This window comes from Cynara cardunculus (assembly GCF_001531365.2).
Source record: "Cynara cardunculus var. scolymus isolate 2C chromosome LG 1, CcrdV1, whole genome shotgun sequence".
NCBI classification, from domain to species: domain Eukaryota; kingdom Viridiplantae; phylum Streptophyta; class Magnoliopsida; order Asterales; family Asteraceae; genus Cynara; species Cynara cardunculus.
In genome coordinates, this window is record NC_037528.1 from 1,766,370 (window position 1) to 1,777,060 (window position 10,691).

The following is a 10,691-nucleotide window of genomic DNA, read 5'->3' on the forward strand; positions in this document are numbered from 1 at the left end:
AGGTGGCGTTTGGTTTGCAGAATGTTTTTGGATGGAATGAAATCTGTTAAAGGAATTTGACTTTGAAGGAATTGGAATGGAATGTTGTCAGGGTTGACCACCTGTTTGGTTGGCAGACATTGGAATGGAATCTGTTAAGGAATTGGAATCTTTCTGTTTGGTTCACAGAATGTAGCTTTAGAATTGGAATAAAATTTTGGTAAATGACCAAAATGCCCTTTTTTGAAAATTTTAATTTTTTTAAAACTAAAAATACTATTAATAAAATAATTATTTAATATGTAAAATAATATAAAATACACAACCCAAATATAATCATAAGCCAAACGACGTTACTAAATCGACGGTGGTCGACGGTGGTTCAGATTGGTGGTGGTCCACAGTGGTTCAGATGGTGGTGGTCCGCAGTGGTTCAGATCGATGGTGCTTTAGATCGGTAGTAGTTGGTGGTGGTTTAGATCAATGGTGGTCCGTGGTGGTTCAGATGACGATGGTCGACAGTGGTTCAGATCGATGATGGTCCATGGTGGTTCAGATGGCGGTTATCGTCAGAGGTTCAGATTGATGGTGAATCAGATCAGTGGTAGTCGGTGGTGGTTGACGGTATTTCAGATTGGTGGCAGTCGGTGGTGGTGGTCGACAGTGGTTCAGATTGGTGGTAGTCGGAGGTGGTCGACGATGGTTCAGATCGGTGGTAGTCGGTCGGGGGTGGTGGTCAGCGTGGTTTAGATCGGTGGTGGTCCATGATGGTTCAGATGGCGATTATYGGCGATGGTTCAGATTGACGGTGAATCAGATMAGTGGTGACTCATATCGGCGGTGGTGGTCGGCGGTGGTTCAAATCAATGGTGGTCGGCAATGGTTCAGATCAATGGGGGTCGGCGGTGGTTCAAATCGGCGGTAGTCGGCGATGGTGGTGGTTAACGGTGGTTCAGATCGGTGGTAGTCGGCGGTGGTTCAGATCGGTGGTGGTGGTGGTGGTGGTGGTCGGCGGTGGTTCAGACCAGTGGTAGTCGGCGGTGGTGGTTTAGATCGGTAGTGGTCGATGGTGGTTCAGACCGGTGGTAGTCGGCGGTGGTGGTCGTCAGTGGTAGTCAGCGGTGGTTCAGATCAGTGGTAGTCGACGGTAGTTCAGATCGGTGGTGGTGGTCGGCGGTAGTTCAGATCGGTGGTGGTGGTCGGCGGTAGTTCAGATCGGTGGTGGTGGTCGGCGGTAGTTCAGATCGGTGGTGGTGGTCGGCGGTAGTTCAGATCGGTGGTGGTGGTCGGCGGTAGTTCAGATCGGTGGTGGTGGTCGGCGGTAGTTCAGATCGGTGGTGGTGGTCGGCGGTAGTTCAGATCGGTGGTGGTGGTCGGCGGTAGTTCAGATCGGTGGTGGTGGTCGGCGGTAGTTCAGATCGGTGGTGGTGGTGGTGGTCGGCGGTGGTTCAAATCAATAATGGTCGAGAGGTGGTCGACGATGGTCACATTGAGTTTTACGAGATTATAGTATATTAGGTTAAGAGCATATTTGGTATAATGAATATAGAGATTCCATTCCATCAAAATACCATGTAGTTGCTAAGGAATGTTAAAATCCTTTATCCATGGAATTCATAGGAATCTGAAGATTCCTTTCGCTGAAAAGAATGAACCAAACGAAGGAAATGAATCTGGTCAAAGGAATTCAACATTCCAATTCCTTCAGATTCCTCCGGAATATGCGAACCAAACGCCACCTAAGAGTTACCTGGAAAAACGTAAGAAGAGATTTAGACATTTGATCATTTTTAATCTTACCCTCATCTCATAAATTGCATTGGATACGAGAATTAATCTGATAAATCTCGTTACTGTTGATCATCAATTAGAATTGATTCAAAAATGAAATAATTATTATCATTTTTATGATAATAATATTTAAATATTTAAACATCACCCGGGAAATGAAATCAAAGACTGTAAACTGCAACTTTCATTTCGTTGCTAAATCGTGCACTCATCGCCACGTCCTTCCTTGCTTCCTTTATTCGTAACTTGGAAGCATATCTCTCTCACGTCATTCTCTTTGTATATTATATCATCAATCCTTCCAAATTTTGCAGATTTAGTTTGATTGTCGATGTGTATATGGAATGCAAGATGAGAAACAGTGATGTTTGTTCATCGGAGGAGGTTGCCAGACGCGAAGATGTTTTCAGTTGTCCTCAATCGGATGTTTCCTCCGCCGATCATCTCGTCGTTATGGTCAATGGAATCCTTGGGAGGTCAGACATATCAATTGGTTTCTATCATCTAATTTACTCTTCACATGTTTTAATTTCTCAATTGTGAATTTCGAGAATTCATACCGAGTCGGAGTGTGTTTGACTTAGGTTTTTGTTTGCGACTTCCATGTTTTGCTTTGAGAAGGTTTGGGGTTTCATTAGCGGTTGGCTTATCAGTTATGATGAGAAGATTGGATATATTGGCATCATGAAAAAGCGATTTTATCGGTGGACTTGTTTATTTGCATTATTTCTCAGCGGCGCGCTTATTGAAATCCACGATATTATATCATTAACTCTTTCCCACTAGATTTGTCATCTCCATTAATCAATCCCAAGGAAGCCATGGACGTGGAACGCCTTAAGTCCCATAATTTTTGGCTCTTAGTTTATCTGAAATTAGAACAAGTCTAATTTGATTAATTTTATTTAAGCATAATGGATGCAGATCAATTCAAAAGTGCATCTGGCATGCTTTAAACATGATTAAATCCTAATTGTATAAAAACCGGAGCAAAAGCAACAAATTTGCCAGGAAAAAAGACAAGCAAGTGAGAATCTGTGGTTCCTTAGATTAGGTGATATTAATTCAACATAACTGAAATCAAGACGATCTTCATTCAAGATAACTAAAGATTGATAAAATTCGAACACCAAAAGATGAATGAAGAATGAAATGTTAGTAATGATGAAAAGAAACTTCTAAGCCGTTATGATTTCATGAATCTGAACTTGTCTTATGGAATAAAATGCTATGTAGATGATAACATACAAAGAGAGTATTTGAGTGATATAATGCCGAAAGGAAGTAGAGATTAGCCATGATGAAGGCCTTATATAGCTATGTTTCTTGATTTCTCTAATAATTATTTTATTGTTTTAGCAGTTCTGCCGATTGGAAGTTTGCTGCTGAGCAGTTTGTTAACACAATTCCAGATAAAGTACTGGTTCACCGTAAGGATTTCCTATTGGTATATCATTTTAACAGCACCTGAATGACATCAGTCATGCTCTCTTATTTTCACTTCTGTATGTTGCTGTCTTTATGCACAGACCCTGTCACTATTTCTCCTCTTGGGTGGCACTTTATGTCATCTTTTCTACACCCTTTACTTTTCCTTCACATTATTGCTGTATTGTTATGGTAAAAGCATGTTCATTTATTTGAACATTTGGTGAAAAATGAAAAGGAAACAGGAATAGTGAATAGGGTGCTAGGATCCATATTTTAAGTTCATCTGCAAAAAAATTGTATTAATGACTTTCTGATGTATTCACTGCAATATAACCTACAAAAAGAGATAGCATCATCCCACAAGTAATAACTACCAAGGAAGTAGCTTTTTTCCACAAGGTACATTTTATCTTCTATACATTCTTTCGTGGAATTGAGATACCTCCCTATCTGGTAGAGCACTGGATATAGCTTACCAGCAACAACTTGTTGGAATTATGAGATGGACAAGGCTGCAGTCGGTGTACATTATTTCATGTTGATTTTAGTGCATAGTTCAACAAAATGTTGTAATCTTTCATACTAATGGAACGCATACTTGGAGATTAATCAGTATTGAATTGATTGCTAAATGTTAATGTGAAACATGGTTCATGTTATCCAGGCATAGTGGTTAAACCTGGAATAGCTACGGATACCTTACAGCTAATACTGGTTCTATATAGATAATATCTTTTAGAGTGGATGTTTTAATCTGAGATAAGCAGAATGTGTGATAAACCACATGACCGTCGTGACTTGATTTTCTGCTATCCAATGTAGGCAGCAAAAGGAATGCAGCTATACAAACATTAGATGGCGTGGATGTAATGGGTGAGAGATTGTCATTGGAGGTTGGTTTCTTAATTATGTGTGTTCTCTTGTTTTGGTGATTACTGGGTTTGTATTCAAATTGTATCCATCATCCATACACTTGGGTTTGACATCAGGTCCTTGAAGTTATAAAGCAAAATCCAAATCTTCATAAGATCTCTTTTGTTGCACATTCTGTGGGAGGTTTGGTGGCAAGATATGCAATTGGGAGATTGTATAGACCTCCTAAAGAAATTTTGGAGGGTTTATCAGTTGAAGATTCTAAAGAATCGATGGCCACACTAGGTGGTCTGGTTCCAATGAACTTTATTACTGTTGCAACACCTCATCTTGGTTCAAGGGGCAACAAGCAGGTAATTTCTGTTCTCTCTCTCCTTCAAGAATCTCAAGAAGAATGTTGTGAATTCTCAAATCATGTTCCATGCCCACTTAGGTAAAGACACATTAGTTTCTAGGTAGTGGTATGTAGGAGAGGTTTATGTCCAAGGTTGTGGTTCATTGCATATCTTTCATACGATCTAATAAATTGATTTTGCAGGTGCCCTTTCTTTTTGGTGTATCTGTCTTAGAAAAGGCTGCTGTTCTTGTTATTCATTGGATATTTGGAAGAACTGGCCGGCATCTTTTCCTAACAGATGATGAAAAAGGAGAGCCTCCCCTGCTTAAACGCATGTTGGAAGATTTCGGTGATTGCCATTTCATGTCAGAATGAATAATCATAGAGTTCTTGGATTCTGATATCCTTTCTACAATATGGTTGTTGACATTGCCAAACTTTTCAGGTCAGCACTACGCTCATTTCATCGCCGGGTGGCATATTCAAATGTTGGCTGTGACCGTATCCTTTTCTGTTTTGTTGATTCTGTTGAAATAATGTAGTATACAGTCAAGTGATGGATCAAATGTCCTTACTTTTTCCTTAAGAATATAATCAGACATCGTTGGATGGAGAACATCATCAATTAGGCGTAACATGGACCTGCCAAAGGTACATCCCTACCCTGAATGGTCCTAAGATTTTTAGTAACAATTCGTATTGGAAACATCTTTTGTTTGCAGTGGGAGGAGTCTGTAAATGAGAAATATCCTCATATTGTACATGAAGAACTCTGCAAGGCATATGATGACAAGCAAGTTTTCACCAATAATGACATTATAAATGATTCGGAAGGTTTGTAGCTATAATTAATGACGTTTTGACGCATTTCTTCTTTAAAGAATGTTTATATATATATGTGTGTGTGTGTGTTCTCTCAGAGGAACTGGTGACCGGCCTTTCTCGTGTATCTTGGGAAAAAGTGGACGTCAGTTTTCATAATAGCAAACTGAGTTTTGCTGCTCATAGTGTTATTCAGGTATTCATTTTCTTTAGCCAGGCATAAATACACTCATACATACATATATGTATGTATACATGGGCTCTGCATATTATTTAGTCCATTACATAGAAATCATATTTGAGTTGGATGCAGGTCAAAGATAATTACCTGCATACAGATGGTGTAGATGTTATTCAACATATGATAGATCATTTTTGTGTTTAAAAGTCCCATCAACCATTCAATATCAATCCTACTTGGGAAAGAAAACAGAGGTTTTATGAAGGTAAAGAAAACATCATATATTCATATGTGAATATATGATATTTCATTTCCCAGGAAGCTGCAATCCATAAAATTGTTTTCACTTTTCAAGTACTTTATTCATCTATGAATTTGGTGAAGCATTTTAAATGTATTGTTGATTCTAGTTCACCCACAATTGGATCGATGTCCTTATAGAAGATTGTGATTCTTGTTTGTTAAAGTCTCACATCGGTTATACTTCGACCATTTTGTCCAAAAAATGACTCTTTAGAAGATTAATATGGATTTCCATATATTTTTACATATTATCGGAACTAAGGTTTACCACTCTAATAATTCAGCACTCTAGAACTATCTATATATGTCTAGCCTTCGTTGTAAAGGGCGTGTTAAAGTCTCACATTTGCCGGATTGAAGTATTTTCTTTTAATATATGTTGGAACCTTTATTCTCACTGGAGTAAACGTGAAAGATCAATCTGGGGTTCCAAATGCACCATAGTGAACATCCACAGTTCACTTGAATGAAACAAAAATGCCAAAGGTAATCAATGGAGACAATCATGCATGAAACTCCATTATTGCAAAAAAAAATCTCAAAATAATATAGTTTAAAATATATAATTATTGTTGAACATCTAGAATTTATCTAAAGAGTGACGAAATATAATTGACTAGTAAATAAATGGTCTTTGGCCTAACGGTATGTGAGGTTTTAGTTTTTTAGGAGGTCAATGGTCCAAACCTCACCAATATGAAAAGAGTGTGTGAATTTATTTGTCGTATATAAATATTATATACTTTAAAAAAATAAAAAATAAAAATCGACCACTAACCATTTTAAAATAGTTAGCAAGTGAAAGAAAGTAACATGTTATTGGGCGTTTAACTTTTTTATATTTTTTGTTTGAATCTTACAAAGATTTTAGCAACTTTTTAAATGTTACATCCGTTAATGATTTGCTACTAAAACAAGCGTCATAAATCTTTCCAAACTTTTATCGAAACAATTGTTATCTCGATCATTCATGTATTTTTAAAGATTCAATACAAGGCTTTTATAATACAAGATTTGTTGTAGCTTCAAATAAAATGGTTGAATATTCTGAGAATGTAATAAAAAATATTAAGAAAAAGTTTATACGTGAATTATTGGAAACTAGTTGTGTACCCACGCAATGCGGCAGGAGCCATGAATTTTAACGATTTTGAAGTTGCACTGGTTTTATAAGATAAGATTTAACGATGATATATGTTACACTTGGTCTTTATATATTAATACAATTTGAATAAATAAGAGTTATGGTTCCAATTACAGACTATCGATGAAAAAAAATGTATGACAGTTTAAAATCCAATATATTTAAAATCCAACATATTTAAACGACTCCACAAATGTGTTCGATTTACACCAAGAGCAAAGAAGCAAGAAACTTGAGTTTTAAGATAAACACTCAAAACTAATAAAGAAAACTACAAATTTAACAGATCATAAGCCATGAAAAGACAAAAAAAGATGGGTTTTAAAATGAAATTTCTACTGTTTACCCTATTTTTTGTCCAGAAATTCAAAAAAACCCAAGAACATATTAATTCAGAACATATTATACAGTCAATTTGGACAACCTAACCCCAAAATATATAGTATATATATAAATAAATAACTATAAAAATATAAATCGTAAATATTAAAAATATTTTTTCACAGTATATATAATAATATAATTAAGTAAAAAACTATTCAATATTGGACTCGTTTTGAAGGTATTAACGAGACGATTATAATGGTGTAACTTGTTAAAATAAAAATGTATTTTTTAAACATGTTTTAATTGATATACGATTATGTATGTTAATTTGATAAAGATTTAAAATAAAACATTTAAAAGTAAAGAACGTAAAGTAAATTAATTAACTAATTATAGGGGTATAAAGTATAAATTTAAAATTATAACTTTAAAAAAATCGGTTGTAAGAGGGTGAGTGTATGTGATGAGAGGATGGGGTGAAAAAGTGACTAAATGGTAGTATAAAGGGTATCTTGGTCATTTAGAATTTTAAGACTTTTGCTAAATTTGCTTAATAAGATAGTATAGATAATCAATTTAAAAATGCATATATGAATCCATACGAATGATATGTAACATTGGTTAACCACAAGGGTGGTGCCTGATTGGTTTGAGCTTGACTCCAAAGGTCAAAAGTGTCAGGAGGTTCCAGGTTCAAATCCAATGAGGAACAAAAATTCCCTTGTGGCCACGGATACTCAAATGCGGTGACTCCGGGCTACCTGTAAAGCAGGCGATCGTCCTGGGATTAGTCGGCTCGCATAGCGGGTTGGATATTCAGCTTAATAAAAAAACATTTTCTTTATTCCTTTCTTACCTTATTATGATGTTTAGTATTTGTATTTGAACAGACCTCTACAAGATTGAAACACTAAAATTGTTAGTTAATTGACACAGTAGGAAAATGCAGAAAGATTGGCAAATGTCTAAATCTCCTAATGAATACGAGCTTACAAACGTAGAACTCATAAAATAAGAGAAAAACTCTTATAAAATTAGAGATGAAACTCTAAAGGAAATATTGTTAATTGATAACAAGCTACAAAACTACTTTCTCTAAAGGTTTAAGAACGTCCTATTTTAAAGATAGTTATGAAATATATGGTCAGGTTTCGGTGAAAATCGCAAAAAAAAATATATGAAAAACTGAATAACACACTAGCATCGTTTATTTGGACGGTATGCACATGTGCATACAAGTAATTTATAAATAATCCGTCCAGTATGCACATGTGAATAACATGCACCAACCAAGAAACAACTTCAATTACTTGTATTCACATGTACATACCATCTAGATGAATGGTTACCAAAACATTCTTCAGTTTTTCATTTTTCTATGAGTTTTCTCTGAACCTCTCTCTCGTTAACATATCTATAACAGATTCAAACCTATATAATTAAAAAAAAAAAAAACAAAGTGAATTTAATAACAATATCCATCACATTTGACTTATTTAGAGAGTTGGCAGAAATAGAGACCTTCCAAACAAGTTGTCTTCAATCCTCATCCATCATTTGCAGCTGTCTTCTTGTCATCAATGGTTCCATTCCAAGATCATATCCATTTCTTTGTTCCAACTAATTGACTCAACCCATCATCCATCACCATTCCCCCACTTGGGTGTACAACATTTTATGCTTTGTGTACAACCATTTCTTCACACCCACTTGATATAACGGTCCCGCCCCCGGTCCCTTAATTTAAAACGTACGTTGTAATTAATAACCCTGGCTCGTTGTCGAGGTACGTACTAAGTGGCATTTTAGTTATTTCCGAATTCAGGTTCATGAATTTGCTCCAATTATTTGTTTTTTTGTAGTTTAGCAACAAGTGGGATTTACAATGATCGTAAAAACACAAACAGGCAACATTTAGTATTGTGGGGGCTGTTGTTTTTCGAAAGCAAAGTGCCGACTTGTTTCCGTTTTCATTGCGTGTATCTTTTCAACTGCCACCACATGAATATCACCTCCAAAGACACCAATGTGAGGGGTCATTTTTTGGTTCACTTAGTGGCTAAGGCTAGCCTGGGGGAGGGGCGGGATCAAACCCGAAACCTATTTTGTACTTGGGCAAAGTTGTCCCACCTTTTTCTTGCCAACTGAGCTACATGTCGCCAGATGCAAATGCATATCTACTTATTAATATAATTTTCATACGTATCAACATGAAAACATTTTTTTTTGACATTTTCAGTGTATTATTTAACCTTATTTTAATATAAATATACATGAGGACAATGGTATCTGAATGAAATATTGATGGTTTAATAATTGATTTTTTCTGCCATTTGACAGTGTTTGCATTTTACTTGATTTCTACGTCAAATGATTAAAATAGGGTGAAAACAAATAAATCATGATATGAAAACAATATGTTTTCGAAAAAAAACGTTTTAAACATGGTACTTGTAGTAACAACAATAAATACGAAAAACACTTCATAGTATTATCGTATAATGAACTGTAAACTAGATTACAAAAAAGCCATGTCTCCGTGTGGTTACAAATGTCAATTACTCCATGTTTTTGGGGTTGTGGCGTATTGGTTAATTCGTAAAGGTGTAGCGAAAAATCTCATCTACTGGGTTCGAATCCAAATGTTGTTGAAGTCTTTCTGACAATGGAGGTTCACTTACAATGATTCAAAACCATTTATAGTCACTGATGGATTAGTCGGTATGCGTAAGCTGACCTGAAAACCCATAATTACCATAAAAAAACCATTTACTTTAAAATAAGAACCCCACTTGATTTTTTTAGCAAACTATATCAAAATATGTAACAAAGTTTAGTATAATGCAATGAATAATTTCTTCCCTAAACGATGTAACAGCTTAAAAAGAACTACTGATTTTACCTGTTAAATTAGTTTTCAGCCTACATAACTGTAGAAGATGAAATTAAAAACCATGATAATAGAAAACAATAAAATTATGATCCATTTACTGTTTTAAAACAAATTACTATTTCGTCTTTTTTGTATATTGATATCACAAAAATAGTTGTTTATTTCTATGAAATTCCTGGTTTCAGTTATAAAATTAGTTTAAACTACCTTAATCGTCACATTTAATTTCTAGTTATTTAAAGAAAACGGTCTGAAGAGATTGAGCAAATAGGGCCGAATTTAAGAGATAAATAAGGTAATGATTATTTTTCAAAAATAAATCAATTTAATTGTATTTTATGTAATTTAAATTTTCATTTTTAGTCAATTTATAACCTAATTTAACCATAAATGAGGGACTCATACAACCTTATAAAAATAGTACCAATTAATTTCCTATAATATTAAATTTATTGTTGAATATCAAATGAAACTACATAATTTCTACAAGTCTTATTTGTCATAATGTTTCTTTTATGAAAGAAAATATCTCAGAAAATGTAAGGTGGCGTTTGTTTTCTAAGAGGTGCTGAAATCTGAAGTATGATTTCACTATTGATTTTTAAGAGGT

At 35.1% G+C, this 10,691-nt stretch overlaps 1 protein-coding gene across 2 annotated transcripts; it reads left to right on the top strand.

The window, feature by feature from the left end:
• Nucleotides 1–1,981: 1,981 nt before the first annotated feature.
• Nucleotides 1,982–5,833, top strand: LOC112526520 (putative lipase YOR059C). 2 transcript variants are annotated; one of them, XM_025136835.1, is made up of 10 exons: nucleotides 1,982–2,246; nucleotides 3,130–3,200; nucleotides 4,024–4,094; nucleotides 4,191–4,427; nucleotides 4,613–4,776; nucleotides 4,857–4,912; nucleotides 5,010–5,062; nucleotides 5,134–5,245; nucleotides 5,332–5,429; nucleotides 5,547–5,833. In XM_025136835.1, exons 1-10 carry the CDS (start codon nucleotides 2,110–2,112, stop codon nucleotides 5,616–5,618), a joined length of 1,071 nt encoding a protein of 356 aa, XP_024992603.1. In that variant the 5' UTR covers nucleotides 1,982–2,109; the 3' UTR covers nucleotides 5,619–5,833. The 2 variants fall into 2 exon arrangements, with proteins under 2 accessions (XP_024992603.1, XP_024992612.1); XM_025136844.1 differs by having other exon boundaries at nucleotides 3,133–3,200.
• The last annotated feature ends 4,858 nt before the right edge of the window (nucleotides 5,834–10,691 follow it).

Excerpts from the sequence above, each read along its gene's own strand:
- LOC112526520 (XM_025136835.1), top strand. The coding sequence starts at position 2,110 with ATGGAATGCAAGATGAGAAACAGTGATGTTTGTTCATCGGAGGAGGTT. Across the intron at positions 5,063-5,133 it reads GTAACATGGACCTGCCAAAG|TGGGAGGAGTCTGTAAATGA; the intron begins GTACATCCCTAC and ends TTTTGTTTGCAG. Across the intron at positions 5,246-5,331 it reads CATTATAAATGATTCGGAAG|AGGAACTGGTGACCGGCCTT; the intron begins GTTTGTAGCTAT and ends GTGTTCTCTCAG.